General features: G+C 35.7%; 1 protein-coding gene across 1 annotated transcript in view; it reads right to left on the reverse strand.

Moving 5' to 3' along the window:
* Positions 1 to 11,617: 11,617 nt before the first annotated feature.
* Positions 11,618 to 18,352, reverse strand: part of LOC106871117 (TAR DNA-binding protein 43) — a 22,798-nt gene continuing 16,063 nt past the window's right edge. The window contains exons 2-4 of the mRNA XM_014917429.2: positions 13,211 to 13,377; positions 12,899 to 13,039; positions 11,618 to 12,782 (exon numbers count right to left, since the gene is read on the reverse strand). Coding sequence (XP_014772915.1) covers positions 12,123 to 12,782; positions 12,899 to 13,039; positions 13,211 to 13,377 — 968 coding nt within the window. The 3' untranslated portion in view covers positions 11,618 to 12,122. The remainder of the gene's footprint in view (positions 12,783 to 12,898; positions 13,040 to 13,210; positions 13,378 to 18,352) is intronic.

The following is an 18,352-nucleotide window of genomic DNA, read 5'->3' on the forward strand; positions in this document are numbered from 1 at the left end:
ACTACGTATAATAAAAGTGAACCTACAAATACACCCACTCGCGCAACCATACACACACACAAGCACGAATATTTATGCATGTGTATGTATATATGTATGTATATATGTATGTATATATGTATGTGGAGGCGCAATGGCCCAGCGGTTAGGGCAGCGGACTCGCGGTCATAGGATCGCCGTTTCGATACCCAGACCGGGCGTTGTGAGTGTTTATTGAGCGAAAACACCTAAAGCTCTACGAGGCTCCAGCAGGGGATGGTGGCGAACCCTGTTGTACTCTTTCACCACAACTTTCTCTCACTCTTACTTGCTGTTTCTGTTGTGCCTGTAATTCAAAGGGTCAGCCTTGTCACACTGAGTCACGCTGAATATCCCTGAGAACTACGTTAAGGGTACACGTGTCTGTGGAGTGCTCAGCCACTTGCCCGTTAATTTCACGAGCAGGCTGTTCCGTTGATCGGATCAACTGGAACCCTCGACGTCGTAAGCGACGGAGTGCCAACAACATATATGTATATATATGTATGTATATATATTTATATGTATCTGTATATATGTATGTATATATATACACACACACACTCACACACTCACGCACGCACACACTCACGCACACACTCACACACACATACACACAAATACACACATATGCACATATATATGTGCGTATGTGTATGTATGTATGCATGTATGTATATATGTATGTATGTATATATATGTATGGAGGGGAATATGAATTACCCATCAGCTTGCAGACACTGTATTCCGTTGATTAATCTGTTTATTTTATAACTAAATTGACAAAAAACACAATATACAGACACTTATGACATACCATGTCATATCAACAATTAAGATTTCGAATTTAAAGGACATTTAACAATTGGAGAAGGGACAAAAACTTACAGCTGTTTCGGCCTAGCGTTGGCATGCCCCATTCTATCTCTATAGCTCCCGTACGCTGGAGTAATTAGTAGATGAAAATGATGTAATGGGTGTACATGCATGATTCGCTAGGCCCCTTCAGAGATTTACAAAATTCAATACAAATATAAAATAAGAATAAAATAAAAAAATAAAAATAAAAAATGAAAATATAAAAATATAAGGCACATAAAAAAGCCTACAAAAAGTATATAAAACCATACAAATAGTTATAAAAACTCCAAAATACATGCCTATGCATGTATACTTTACCATACGCAGATATACATGGATACAAAAGCATAGCTAGATGAGTACATATATGTGTGCTCAGATAGATAGATGTGTGAGTGTGTGTCTCTGTGTGTGCGTCTGTGTCGGTGTGTGTGTGTGTGTGTGTGCGCGCGCGTGCGTGTCTGTGTGTGTGTGTGTATGTACAGACGCAGAATGTTTCGTCAAATGGCGTAGTATCTGTGTTGGGGTTTTGTCCTTTTTGTTTTCTCTCAGCTCAACTCTCGTCTATCTGTCGAATGTCAGCTTTGTTGTGTCTGGTGTGCAATATGCAAATACAGTGACATGCAAAATGAGAAAGCTCTTCATCGTACTTTGGCATTTGGTTGAAAAACAATTTCCCATTCTTAGAGACTCAATAATTTCATAATTAATGTGTTGGTGTTGGAATCGTGATAAAACGAATATGTCAATTCGTTCATCGTTATGTGCATGCTTAATGTCAAGGGATTTTTCCCTTTTCAACAGTAAATTCTCCTAATGCATGCAAATAGATGGTTGAGAAACTCTCTCCGTATCCACCGGGACCATCCCAGTATCAGGGACAAGTCTTTTGACTGGTTCCTGCCTGGTCGTTTTTACTATATCCAGAACCAACAAATTTTGTGTGTGAGTGTATGAATATGTGAATGTGCGTGCGTGTGTGTGTGTGTGTGTGTATGTTACTTGCTGGGTCTGGACAAATATATACGGATGTATATTCATATAAGTATTCATATATAAACTTATGCATACATAAACACATACATGCATACATACGTACGTACATAAATACACATGCATACAAACATACATACATACACACATACATACATACATACATATAATGATTTGGGATAGAGAAGAGAAACTGTGCACAGTTGTGGAAATTAGCTGCCCAGCAGATGTTAAAATAAAGCTGAAGATCAGTGAAAAAGAAAACACCTATGCTGAACTATTGAGAAATTTGCAGTTACTCTATCCAGGTTACAAGTTCAGGTCTATACGTGTAATTATTGGGGCCCTGAGATAATGTAACACACTGCCTGAATATCAATCTTGAGAAATTAGGCTTCTCAAAACCAGAAATAAAAAAGCTAATTCGAAGACTACAGATCCAATCCATCACTGGAACTATAAAAATCTGTAAAACTTTCAAGAAGCTTATCATTTGAATATATATGAGCGTGTCTAGATATGCAACTATATGTATGAGAATACATACATAAAACATGCAAATCTACACATACGTACATTTATATATACTAACAAAAATACCCTGTTGTTGATGTTGAAATTCCAATGAATGGAGCCTTGGATATAGGTTAGAAACCGATTCTTTCTCTATAGACAAGAAATCTTGAAATAAACTGAATGACATACATACATACATACATACATACATACATACATACATACATACATTCATACATACATACATACATACATACATACATGCATACATACATACATACATACATACATACATACGACTCTTTAGAAGAATAGATGCACACACATGACTGTGTGCATTCACAGCTTAACCAAGACACCAACTCAACCACATATTTACAAACACTAGAAACTCTCTTAATTTAAAAAGTTTTGTCACTCCGTTAACGACCGGCTTGAACTCTTTTGAAAAGTGCTAAAATAAGATTCAAAGAAAAATATACCAATAAAAGCGGTAATCCTGTGCAAACATAACAGATCTGATATTGTTCTGTGGGACAGGGAACAGAAGTCATTTACTGTCAGAAGCCTGGCGAATGTGAACGTACCATTAAAAAAACACAGTAAAACTAGGAACATTTATGGTGAATTTTTGCGTAACTCACAGCTCTTGTACTCTGAGTATGCAAGGTTTTTCTAAGAAAGACCAAAAGAAATAGACACGCTTCCGCGAAGTCCAATGGAAATTTGTAAGACATTCTAAAGATGCTTCATGTGAGACTCTTTAAATGAATATATATGCACACGCCCAGTTGTGTGCATCGACAAGGACACGTTTGTAAATAGTAATGGTGCACACACGCGCGCGCACAAACGCCTGAGCACTAAAAAGACATGAATACACAGAATATCAATGCAGCTGTATATATACCAATGTATATGCGCACCCCATCTCAACTATTAGACAGGACCTGCCTTAACTCAAAAAGTCTTGTCACTTTGTTAGCGACTTCATTGAATCCCGTTAAGACCTTAAATAAGCCTCAAAGGAAAGCATATATACATACGCATACATATATACATATATGCATGTATACACACACGTACATACATATATATACATGGCTTAGTGGTTAAGGTGTTGCACTCACGATTGCGAGATCGTGAGTTCGATATCCAGACCGGGTTTTGCGTTGTGTTCTTGAGCAAAGCACTTCATTTCATGTTGCTCTGCGATCATTTCGACATCTGACACCTGTTGCACCTGTACAGGTAATGTCAATCTGATGGACGGAGTGAGCTTATGTCTACACAAACATTTGATCACTATAAACAAATCATCTGTGTGGTTGTTCAATAAGAAACTGTTGAACCTTCATACGTTGTTTAAAGACTGGAGAGTCCATCTCATGAGTGTGTTTGTGTGTGTGTATTGATGGTGATGATGATGATGATGATATCTCTCGTAATTTGAGAAAAATTGTTGTTCTACAATTTCTTGCTGAGCAACCTGCACAAATGATTTGTTTATAGTAATCAGTTGTTTGAGCTCATTCATTACCTAACTCACTCCATCAAATCGACATTGCCTGCAGAGGTGCCTGATGTACCACACGTGAGGTGTCGAAGTGACTGCACGGCAACGTGAGATGAAGTGTTTTGCACGAGAACACAATGCACCACCTGATCCAGTAACTGAAACCACGATCGTAAGTGCAACACCCTAACCCTTAGGCAATGCGCCCTCGCACATACATACACACACACACATACGCGCACACAAGCGACTGGCTTCTGTACAGTTTCTTTCAACTAAATTTCACTCTCAAAGTATTAGCCAGCTAAAGACAACAATAGAAAACCCCTTCCCAATGCCCAATGTGCTGGGGCATGTCATTGTAAAGCGAACTTCTTAACTACGCACCAATGCCTTCGTCTCTTTTATCTTCTGAGTTCCGATTTCGTATCCATCGGCATTTTATTCTATACATCTCGGATCGACAAAATATAAAAGATTAACGTAGTATGCCTCTGTCGCTAATATATATTTCTTAACAAGCTCACTGACTAATTGCAACACCAGCGCCAGTCCTGGCACTGTTTTACTATACATTGCTGGCGCGGAGATGAATCGCTACTATCTTTAACAGTCCAACGTCCATCATTGACAAGACCAAGGAAGGTCGAAATCGCGTGATCTGGTGGTCCCTTCGGGATCGATAAGATAAGTACCAGTTGAACACTGGGATCAATGTAATCGACTGACCCCCTTCCCCGAAAGTGCTGACCTGGTGCCAAAATCTAGAAACCAATGTTCCAAATATAACATTGTCATTATAGACACGCAAAACAGTTGAGAATCAAAACAATGTTTAGTATATTCAATAACACATTCCAATGAATTTGAACATGAATATGCCATTCAGTAATAATCTTTTTTTTTAGTCCTGGGTCCTATTTAATAACGGGTTGACTTGTATTTTCTAGCAGATCAATTGACCATGTAGAGCTTCGCGCGTTGGCTTTGATTTTAACCATTAAGATATAAACAAGTGGCGTTTACTGTTTGATTGTTTGTTTGTTTTTTCTAGTTTTAATAATTATTTTACAGATATAGTTTATCTAATAACTCAAGCTTTATAATACACTTTCTAAACTAACTTTACAATCAATAATGCGATCGGTCCAAAATCAGTATTTTCCTTTTTAGTCTACAACTTTCTGCATTTGACATTTTCATCAACACGAACTGCCTCACCTGATATAGTATTTTTTCCTTTCAAAAAAATCGTATCTATTTCTATTATTTCAGTTTTATCTTTCTTAATATGTTAGTGTATTTCCCTTAATTAGACAGGAAACAAAATTGAAGGAGAACCGTCCTAACAAGTGTAGTATACAGAATAAATACAGTATTGCTAAATGGCTATATCCGATAAGTAGTATATTGGGTATCATTTTGTCAGTTTTCGCTCGACCCACCTTATAAATGAAATGGAGGTGAAAAGCAAACTGTGGAAACCTGTCGGATGGCCTGTACGGAGTCGCGTACGTTCCATTTGTGGATTAGGTTAAGAGTACACCTGTCCGTAGAAACTAATAAGTAGAATTGATAAAAAAACTGAATACTTGTTGTCGAAGTCGACGGCGATCGTTTAACTTCAAAGGGAGTTAAATGTTTTAATTATAAGTTTATGTAGTAGCATGCTTTATTTCGAATGGAAATTTATGCCATACCATTTGTCTGTGAAGTTCCCTTGCAGAGTATATCAACACCAACGAATGACTAGATAGTTAACAATTAATGAAAAATCAGAAATTTTAGTCCAATGAACCGCCCCAGTACATTTTCTTTTCTTAAACCTGGTACGTAAACACAGCAACATCGGTTCTCAAGCGGTGGGGTGAGGGCAAACATTGACACAAAGACGCACAGAAATATATATATGACTGGCTTCTTTGTTTCCGTCTACCAAATCTTCTCACAAGGCTCTGGTCGACCTGAGGTTATCGTAGAAAAAGAAACTGATATAAAGTGCCACGCAGTGGAACTGAACCCGGAACCATGTGGTTGGGAAGCAATACCACACAGCCACGCCTGCGCCTATATATATTCATGCACAGAATTGAAGAGTCATCGCACAACTGTATCCTCACCTATTGTCAGTTTGAGTTGTTACTAAGTTATTACACCGTGTTCCACACAGACGAAACAATTAACACAACCTGAGCGCGTTGAATTTTTTGATGAGCGCCAAGGTTGGTTGCGTACACTTAAGCTAAATATGTTACATATCGCAGCCAAATCTCCCTAAAATAAATTGTCTTAAATAAAAGACCGTGGACAATAAGTTCTATATACATAGATCTGCCTTTCACTTCAGACACAACTGATCGGAGTCATAAACAAGTTAATCTGTAATTTAAGGATATAGACTGAAGCTTGTATCTCCACCAATTAATCGCAGTTATTGGTAGGTCATGTAAATAGCTGGGCTCCAGAATACACCTTTCACAGACAATATGACAGATGAATGAGTGAAAATATATTTAGAGCCCTCCGCTGAGTAAGCTTCTTGATCAACGGTCTGAGAAGTATAACGATTTGATGGTCTCGGCGCTAGAGATGGCAGGGATTTATCTCCCTGCTAGCGATATAAACAAGAGTGCATTTAACACCAAAAGCTAATATGAGACTTCCTCTTGTGGTATCTACTGCAGTAAAATTTGTTCTAACAGCGCATCCACGTTTAAGTGGGGATAAAACATAGCCTTCCAATACATGTATCTAAACAGATGACCAATCCTCAGATTAATTACTGGACTTAATGGTTTTAAATCTTCAATGCAATTTGTAGGACAATCACGAGTCCTACGCTACGAGACTGGAAACCAAGCAACGTATTCTCAAGAACTTGCAATACCCAAATTTCCATAATCCAAGCAGTTATGGAAATTCCGAGGTTCGAGACCACTCTACAGATTACACGCAATTCTAGCTTTTCCAATATTCCTTACTGTATTTGCTATAATATAAAGGTAATGTCTATTCTGCTTCAAAATGTTTTAAGGAAAGTATCTAATTAATGATACTTTGGAAGAAATTTCTACGTCTCAAGATGTCACCTGCTTCCCCTATCACAGTAAGGAGCATGCTATCACTCAATATACCATATACTGGCATCGAGAGCGCTTCGGCCCAGAAAATGCACTTTACTTGAAAGACATTTCTCAGCACTTTCACGTGTTAGTGATTCAGCAACATACTGATCTTGATCTTTGCTTCAACTTCCACAGTATAGTGACCAGGTATCTTTAGACTTGATAATACTACTGAGGATAAAAATGGTTCATTGTTCACTTTGTTGTAGATGCATGGTAAACTTTTACGAATATAGCATGCTCACGCTAGGAAACACGGTACACAATGCCAACCCCATTTTGATATCAGCTAACTGAAGTTTTATGTAAGCTAGTTGAAAATATAGGAAATGACGAATGATTGCTGCATTTTCTGACATCTTTCCCATTAAACCAATTTTACGTTTAGTTCTACAATCGCTAGTTTTAAAAATCAATGCAAAACTCCTTTGCTGCTAGAGTAGCCTCCCCTGAGTTGAATACCAACGAATACAAGATTATACCGATAATGCATCTTTTACAAAATCGCTATCGTAATTTCATGCAAATGCCTAACTAAATCAATACATTGATTTCACAATTGTACGTTTTAACTGACGGATTATAAACACGATTTCCTCTTTTTCTTGCATAACTTAAAATTACTTTTAAACTGAAGTAACACTTCGTTTAAGCAGCTATTTTAAAAGAATTTACTAGCATGGTGGCAAAACCCAGTCCTTAACCAAATCAACAAAATGCGATACACAAAATCTTGAAAAAAAAAAATTTGTCGTGAACCAACTCCAATTGAACAGCGATGGCTCCGGTTTTACGGGAGCTGGTTGAACGGATATTGTGCAATGGTATTTGAACCTATCGCTAACAATTCGTGAATTAGTCCTATGCACCTAGCAGCTATCTTTTTTTTATTACCAAATCGTTTGCTATCTCGAGTTTGTATTTCTGGACTGCCGTTTACAAAAGTCATCTTTACACGCGTAACTAAGTTACTAAATATTTCGCGCAATAACTCAAGACACTTCAATGTCGAGCGGGAAAATTTTATTGAAAAGGTTTTGTAGTGTTTGTAGGACGGAGTAGCTAGTTAAAGGGGAATAAACCATGGTGGAGACGAGTTATCTACCGTCGATAGCCTTTCACAATATTGTACCTTTAAAGGATTTACAACAGTGGCTTTTCAGAGATGCGAAACCATTTTGCAGTTGTAATTCAGCCACTCATGACCACACATTCACGAAAAAGTAACAAGAACACAGGTTTTTTATGAGGTAATTTATTTTGAAAAATTACCACCGAGTATACTACAAAATTTAGCCAAACTTCAACTCACCATGGTTACTTTTTACACTTATGTGCTATTTCTTAATGGCATTTTGATGCCTTATTTAGTATTTCAGATATTAAATTTAAATTTTCTCTAGTATTTATTAAAGTTCCCTGTCATTTTTTTTTTTTTTTTTTTTTTTTACTGCAAAAAAAATTAAACGTCATTTATTTTAAAATATGACACGTCCATTTTCTCCCTCTTTCTCAAAGATTTCAGGAGAAATGTTTCAGGTTGAACTTTCCCCCCACCACATTGATACTCACCTTGTACAACTTACCAATAGCAATGCATCATCAGCCAAGTGACTGGCATTTCTTAACGTTTAAATAGCTTCCACCTTGTAAAAGTTGAGATAAGGATTAAGTTTTGATCGGTCTCATTTAAAATGCTTGTTGCTATGTTATTAGTTATTCTTATGCAGAGGACCAATAGGGCCTGTAAACCCTTGTGAAGAGTGCTCCTGAGTGATAAACAAGCGAAAACGAAGTGCATGCACCAACAGCAAATTTGACTTGGAGCCTTGTTAGTGTCTTAACATTGGGAAAACAGTTCATCTTTATAGTACTTTAGAAGCAGTGGCCAATACAGATTAGCCTGTAAATTCTTACATGCAATCGAGATTTTATCAGCGATTATGTGGCCTACTAAAAAGCAATAAATAATAGGTGGCTTGACCCAAACCAGTCATGCTGAAATTATGTGCAAGCAAAGCGAAACTTCTTAGTTTCCAGTCCAACATGGGTGCTCATGTCTTGTCTAGTTGCTCCAAGCACTAATCTATTGGATGCAAAGCAAACCTACCTGAATTTTGTGTGTAATAAGAAAACAGGAAAATTAAAAACATGCAAGGAAATTTAGAAATACAAACCTTATTCTGAGAAACACAGCTTGTGAGGTTACATAACTGCCTGCAAACATCTCCAACACTGACAATGGAAAAACTCTACAAGCATAGATTTCCTCCATCTGGCTTTCAAATTTTCCACATTTACATTTAAGGAGCAACTTGTTCTGAACAAAGCTAAGATGAAACACTGCTACAAAGTCATCTTTCCTAGCCATTTAAACATAACTAAACAGTCAATAGCTGTTAATATTAATCAATTATTCAGTTGCTTCGTTAGCTCTATGCTATACCTTATATAGTGATCAGCTTATTTTGCATCAAATTAATTACATCTAATTAATAGAAAGGAAACTTTTATGATTAGAATCACCTTCTCTACTTCATTAGCTACTGTCTTTTATATTGTTGTCAATTCTAAAATTAAGACTTGCTGTTGAACTTCCTGTTTTCTGTCCTGGCAGTGTTGAAACAACATATAAAATAAAATATACAACCCAAATCATTAGTACAATAAATGTCTAGTGCTTTGGGGAGAGCAGAAAGATCAATGGCAACTTTTCCTAGGCCATGACCAAAGTGACTTACCTGTGAGTGTGTTTACCTGACATATCAATGGAAGAGGAATTGGCGAAAGATAATATCAATAAAAGCTTATGCTTACTAATCCCCATTATCCAAGAGTTACTTTTCAACTGCAAACTTACTAAGCTAAAAGGGACCATAGTGGCAATTTAATTTAGTACTAAATTGATTCAAATTTAATAGAGCAACTTAACATTTGTTATATTTGCACACATAAACACAATGAATTAATCTTCACTCAAACAAAACTCATAATAGTGTTTAAAAAGATCTAGTAGTTAGGTCATTGACTAACACTTATTCCACAAACAGTTACAAGTCAGATATTCTACACAGAACCACCTTCTGCTTTCACCTGAGTGAATGCCATGTAAAAACTAGTTTCATTTGTCAGCCATTTCACCAAACTCACAATTCATACTTTGCGGAGTGCTGCCATATGCCATGGTAGAAAAGGGAAAAGTTAGGTAGCCTCAGGTTACCCTAACAAATCCTAACTCAGGTATAGGATTCCTGCTGTGACAAATTTTAAATATTAAGATTTATAAGCTTTTGGCTGCATTTACTGGCACAAGATAGCTACATATGCATATTCAGAGTGGAGCAAGTATTTTTTTTACGGTGATACTCTTTCTAATGAAAATATTTAACACTAAGAAACTCATCTGAACCTTAGCTATGTGTGTGTGTGTGTGTGTGTGTGTGTGTGTGTGTGTGTGTGTGTGTGTGTGTGTGTGTGTGTGTGTGTGTGTGTGTGTGTGTGTGTGTGTGTGTGTGTGTGTGTGTGTGTGTGTGTGTGTAAGTTGTGCAAGTAAAACTCAGTACAACTTTTCTCATGAATTGAGACATCACATGAGGTTAGTCTTTACCTGTATGAAGTTCATTACAAAGTTTACATTAGCTATATATTCAACAGTTCCTACATGTTATACTGGGGGTAGTTTTATATTAAGGTTTAAAATAAAACTGATTAAAACCCTAATATCATAAATTCAGTACATAAATTATTATCTAAGTATAATCAAGTTAGTGGTTAAACTTGCATAAACATTAATCTTATACATTAATGTATTTTGCTTTGATATTTCATTTGCTGTGGAGTCAATGGCAACACAGGCGTAACCAATGACAATTACTGGAATCTGTAGAACTAAGGAACCAATAATAATCACAGAAATTTCTAATTCATTATAAATTGACTTACTTTATATAAATCCATATTTACTTTATATAATTTATACTCTAATCAGCAGAGATAAAATTTATGCAAATTTCACAATAACCAAGTGTGTTACATAAAGTTATATGTGTGTCTGTGTAAGTATGTAATTAAATCCATCCCAGTTTCACTTCGGTGGATATAAAATATTAAATATTGTGCAATGGATAGACACACAAACATATTATATACACACACTTATTTCTTAAGAAACTGATAAAAAGGACCATATATAATGGTAATCATTCTAGTAAAAAATCAAACTGAATAATCTAATCCTTATACCACTATGATCTCTTGGGTTAATGACAGAAGTTAGCAATAAGGGAAGATTTTTACAGTTTGATCGCAAAGTGGGAAAGAGGAAAATGTTAATGATGAAATCTAGCAATTCCAAAGTAATAAATAAATAGAATGTGGGTTTGGCACAGCTATTGGATATAGTAAGTACTATACATACTTTCATTTTAGGGTTTTGTTTTTCTGTTTTGTTTTCCTCGTCCAAGCCAACTTCGACACCAGACACATTGTGCCTCCATCTTGACCTGCTCTCCTCCATTCGTCCGTCAGGCAAACACATTACAGTAACAGCTATACAAACTAGCAAATGATCTCACACACAACAACAGTGCAAGCATACACGTCATATTTATTTCCTTATACAAACGGCATTCAACCATACTGCAGACATTAAGAGACACACCCTAAGACAGCCATTCCGTGTTCATCAGCATCAGATAATCCGGTGAATCTATCTCATCAAGTCTGTCGAATACACTCAATGTCATGCACTCAGCCAAATGACGCTGGATATACGATGAGTAGTGTTCCCACTTGTCACTGCTGCTATAATGATCCACAGCAGAAACCACACATTAAATGGAGCCAATGAAGAGAAAATAATAATCATAATGGGGTGGAAGGAACTCTCACATCTAACACTTGCAGCACTAAGCACAGGAGTTGGAACTTGGAGATTTAGGGTTTGTTGCTTTTTTTTCTTTTTTTTTTTCTTTTTTCACTTTTCTGGTTGGGAGCGGGAGGGGCTTTCTTTAAAAATAAGTTTATCTGGAACATCATGATTAAATACTGAAATCTGCATACCTCCAACACTTCATTTTAAAACAAATTGTCCTTCAGTTCCAACCACCACCTGGTTTGCTATGCTGACCCCAGCCACCTGCCTGTGCTGAGCCGCTGTCTGAGGTCTGGCCGCCCCAACCAAGGAAGCTATTGTTATTAGCACCTTGACCACTAGTATTAAAACTACTTAAGCTCTGATTGCTGTTTTGGTTTGAGGTATCACCTGCTCCTTGGCCAAGCCCTAAAGGGCCCCATCCACCTTGGCTACTAAGCATGGCCTGAGCAGCAGCCAGCATTGCAGGGTTCAACTGGAAAGCACCCAAGTTCAATCCCCCCATATTATTCATATTACTGCCCATATTTTGACCTCCACGTTGGTTTCCCTGTCCCCAACCACCTTGACCATATCCCTGGTTATACGGAGGCTGAACTTGATTTTGACCTTTCTTATCTCCAAACTTGTCGTAGTTTTTTGGGACTGCGCTACTGATATGGACACTGATTCCCTTAACAATATGGTCCTCCCCACAAAGACTTTGAGCGACTTCTGGATTAGAGAAAGTTACAAATGCAAAAGCTCGAAAAGGCTTGGGAATGAAAACATCAATGACCTCTCCAAATTTGCCAAAATGGCTACGCAGATCATCAGCGGTCATATCTTCAGTGCATCGACCAATGAAAACTTTGCGATTCATTGTTTGTTGACCTCCATCCTGAAATAGAGAAGAAAGAAATCTGTAATAAATTTACATACTTTTTATCTAATGTAAACTAATGGATATTTATGAAATAACAGTTCAAATAGCATTTTGTGAGATTATGAAAATACCTTTGAATTTGGGATTCTGACATCACACCATCTTCCATCAATCATGTGCCGTTGGGAAATGCATTTCAACTGAGCCTCATAATCAACAAAACGAACAAAGCCAAATCCCTTGGACTGGCCACTTTTAAGGTCTTTCTTCACCTACAAATGTAAGGCAAACCAACATATTAAGTTTCCAGCAATATTTTTAAAAACTTTACATACTACAATCAAACTTTTTATTACAGAAACCGTTAATAGATATTAAAACATAAATTCTATGAGTTCATTTATTAATAAACTAAATACAATGGAGTAAAACAGACAACATACCTGCACCATTAGAAGTTCTCCATATTGAGAGAAGTAATTCCTCAAGTCCTCTTCTGTACTTTTCCATGGCAAACCAAGCACTATCAAGTCACTACACTTCTGCATATCAAGACGTTTGGTTTTAGCAGTAGGATTTTCTAAGCCATCATCCCCTTTACGCTTGTTATCTGAATTGGAAAAATAATAGTTTACATAAAAACAAATGAGTAAAACTCAGTTAATTCCCAAAGCACAACTAATAATAAAAATTTACATTAAAATTGAATATATGGCTAAGATCTTTGCAATTTTTGTTTTACATTCTTTAATAATGCAAATATAACAGTTCTGAAATAGATGAATCAAGCAAATTACAAAATAATAATCTTGAAACTACTTTAGTGCACCAAGTTTTGAGAATATTGAACTGTATATGAATTTACAGTACAGACTTTCAAGTGAAATTTATTAAATACCTTAAAATAAAAAGCCCTACAAAAAGTATGAATTGGTAAAATAATTTTATGACAAATACAATTGATTCTAACACTGACAAAAGGTTATAAACTTCAGAAGATTAGTCAAATTGACCCAATTATACAACTGGTACTTGATCACAACAGGTTTTGAACACATTTGTGAAGAACCTCAATAACTACCACAAAGCATTTAATAAACACTAACAATGCTGCCAAATCATTCTACTAGACAGAAGTGTCATGAAATAAAAACTAATAATCAAATCACTCCATAAAGAAGAATATTCTCCAGATTAGAATCCAATAACCAATATATATCCCAGAGTAAATAAAAATTTAATACATGCACTAACAAACACACATTTATACATACACACCCCACCATCTTCTGCATTATCTTAACATCCACTCTTCTGTGTATGCACCAGAAGAAAATGATGCTCTTCCTATTACCAACTTTTGAAAATGAACAATTCAATGACCATAGTTTTAGAGTATTGCTAACAAACATCAATGTATATAGTAGGATGGTTGCTTTAGTCAAAGCAGGTGGAAATAAACAGACATATATACAACTTCTTAAAGACACCATCATATATACGCTTCTAAATAGCGTATCTATGTATGCAATTACCATACCTATGTAAATACAATGTTACCATATATTTATAATAGGATACTGTGTGCACATATATATACACAAACATGCATGTACATAAATACACAAGCATAGGTACATTGGTACATGATAGCTCACTATTGTGTGTGTGTGTGTGTGTGTGTGTGTGTGTGTATATATATATATATATATATGTATGAGAGAGAGAGAGACAGACGTTTGTATATATCTTGTACACATAGATACATGTATATGTACAAATATACAGACATGCATATATACATGTAGATTTATGCATTTAATACATAGATATACATACATACACACACACATATATAGGTTAAATAAAATGAGACAACAAAGCCAAATCAGTGTGAAATTTCTAGAACATTTTATAAAGAGTGGTCTTACAGCTGTTTCAGGGATATAAAAGATATCCCATCATCAGAGACGATGAGAGTTACATAGAAGGAATTAGTAGAGTTCAATATAAGAAGTTATTTTGGAAAGGTATTGGAAGTATAAAGGGATATATAAGAATAAAAATAAAGATATATGTTGGATGTTATTTTCATTCTTATATTTCCCTTTATACTTCCTATATCTTTCCAAAATAACTTCTTATATTGAACTCTATTATTTCCTTCTAATTAACTATCTCATATCATCTCTGATGATGGGATATCTTTTATATCCCTGAAACAGCTGTAAGACTACTCTTCTCTTTATAAAATGTCCTAGATACTTCATACTGCATTGGCTTTGTTGTCTCATTTTATTTAACCTATGCACACTCACACACGACTCACATTAGACTCCTCACTCATACTATTATTGAACCAGGAGTCTAATAGCGATCCTTCTCTAGCACTTACACAGCCATACCTGCCTTTTGGATCCCAAAACCTCTCATATATATATATATATATATATACACACACACACACACACACACACACACATGTATACATATGCATACATATACATAGGCATATCTAAGTGTACATACACATAGGTTTATACATACAAATGTTTTGTACATTTGTACAAACACATACACGTATGAGCATAAGTGTACATACATAAACGTGCATACACAAATGAACACATGGATGCAACATGTGCATATATATATATATATATATATATATATATATATATATATATATATATATATATATATATATATATATATATATATATATATATATATATACATACATACATACATGTACACACAGCTACTATAAAGCACTTCGGGCAAGTGTCTTCTGTAGCATAAAGCAACTGATACCATTTGAGTAGAATAAATAGACAAACTTCATGAAGGTCATCATGCACACACAAAAAGAGAGAGGGGAAAAAGAGAAATATGTACACACATGGTTGTCTTCCCAAAAGCAGTTAAAAATCAGTTATTTGTTGATATTCCTTGCCAAAAAATCATTATCACATACTGTACTTGGAAAGGGTATAGATTTGCTATACAAGACAAGTATCCAGTTGTAATACAATGCTTTAGAATGTTTGTCCACTCAATTGAAATTCACACTTAAAAATACATATACATTATCTAAGTGCAAGCACATATTGTTTCACCCAAGTATTTGTGTATGCAATTACACACATACAGAATACACAACTCGTCACTTGAGTATGGCTTTTATTGCAGTGTAGCTAATTACTAAAGAAAGCCTTAATATTCACAAGCATCTCTCCATCCCATTTCCAAATGAGTACTCAATCTATCTGGTTTGTAATAGGCCAGAGTGGTGGGTAATCAGGTGACTGAAATGTTTTCTGAAGTGAGTGTTGCAAATGTTATTTGTTTCACAAAACTCCAAAAACCTTTTCTGAAACATTTCACTAGGGACAAAAACTGGATATCAGCTTCATGTTGTCAAGCAGTTTGAATTCAAAGTATTTTTGAAAGAAGACCGAGAAAAATCTAAGATAATATGTGGCAAACAAAAACTACGTATATGATTATGAATAAGATATTTCTATTTCCGAAAGTGAAACAATGCTAACAGTTCCAATAATGATAAAAGAAAAGTTAATTTACACCTGAATATAAGAATTCAAAAACTTCAGTTATTTTTAAGAAAATATATGTAGCCAGTGTCTCCAAAGGAAACAAAACCATTAGATTCTTTTTCACATTTTTCTTTGAAGCAATTACTGTGGAAACTAATCATTTTTCAGAACATAAAGAGAAAAGGCAGTTTGAAGTTTCCACATGCTTGGAAGAAAGTGAGAAAACAGATAATTTTGAGGAATTGTGTGTGTGTGCACGTGTACATATATAAATTTGATTAATAAACATTTTTTTTTCAAATTTACTTCATTATCTTTATATGTTACATGTGTGACAAATTTCGATTAATTTGTATTACAAATCATTAAATGGGTTTGTTTATATTTGTGTATGTGTGAGTTTATTCCATTTAGTTAATGACATCTATTTCATTTCCTAGTTTTCTTCAAAGACAAACTCCAGTATTTGTTCTGCTTTACCTTTCTTATGTTCAATCAGGTTTGACCAATAGATAATCCAGTAATTTGCACAATTTCTCTATATTAAAATGTTGTCTAAGGAGAGTCATTATGCCAATATTAACATGTGCACTGGTTCAATTCCACTCCTTTATTCTTAGTCAATTGGTTAAATATCCAACTAACTAATCGATTGTTTGTTTAATTTGGTTAAACACTCATTTGTTTTGTTTTTGTTTGTCAAAGCTCTTTCGTTGATACTTGTAACCTTTTCAATGGCTTTTAAATTTGGTTTCAGTCTGATTTGGCTTGATCTCTTATGGCTGAATGCCCTTCTTAACACCAACCACTTTACAGTGTGTGCTGGGTGCTTTTAACATACCACTGGCACAGTATGCATATGCCTATCTACAACTATACACACACACATTGTATGATGCTCGTTTAGAATCTGCAATGCTATATGGTGGTTGAGAATTTGGGCCTGAATGCAGGCCCTGCAAAGACTGGAAAGAAATGAAGCAAACATTCTGTTGGGTCTGCAGTGCCAGAGTGCATGAACAACAATACAACTGTGCTGAGAGAAACTAGGAATAACAGGAATCAGATTTAGTGTGCAAGAGAAACAAGTACAGTGGTTTTGATTCATAATGTATACAGTAATGGCTTATTATATAACAAGGGCCAATCACAGTAGATGGAACTTGTGGAAGATGTAGAATGAGGAGATAAAGGCCAATCTCAGGATCCTGAGCCTCATGAAGGATATGACAAAGGATCAACATGATTGGCTGTATGTAGTGTTCAAGACCCATCCAGCTATGCTAGCACTACATGATCTGGAGTTCAAAAAGCATAATGCACACAAGTTCTGGAAGCAATGTTTATGCACACAAGTGGGTCACTCACCAAATGTCCTTAACATGTCGAACTGCAGACTCTACACAACTGGGTCCCTCCCTCAAGTCACTTCTCATTGACATTCACCCCTCATTCTTACCATCATTACTCTCCCACTGATGATTATCATCTACTTTATACTAGTTTAAATCTTACCACACTCTTGCAATCATACCACCCACTCTCCTGATTCTTCCATTCTCCTTCTTGGACAAGCTGCCTCGAGGATAGATTCAGTCACTTCATTACCACTAGTTATTTCTCTTAACTGCATCATTTCAGTTACCCCCACACACCTACATAAAATCTGAGGTATTCATTTATGTCCTCAATAAACTTCCAACCATTCTTCCCACCATATTTTAACCTTTCAAATTCTTACATAAAGCACATACTGTATCTCCTCAACTCCTCAGCCAATGGGGCTTTAGTCTTAAAAGTTACATGGTCATATCCTTAGTGCTGACGCCATAAAAAGAGCACCCACACCCAGCAAAGTAGGATGGGCACCTAACTGTAGAAATTATGCCAAAACTAAGACACTGGAGCAAGATATATTTCTCCAACCTGCAGAATCCGCTTAAAACATCCCATCGCTTAGCATAAAAAATATATATATATATATATATACTGAAACATGCATGTGTATGAAGATTCATATATATATAT

This window comes from Octopus bimaculoides, chromosome 17 (assembly GCF_001194135.2).
Source record: "Octopus bimaculoides isolate UCB-OBI-ISO-001 chromosome 17, ASM119413v2, whole genome shotgun sequence".
Lineage (NCBI taxonomy): Eukaryota > Metazoa > Mollusca > Cephalopoda > Octopoda > Octopodidae > Octopus > Octopus bimaculoides.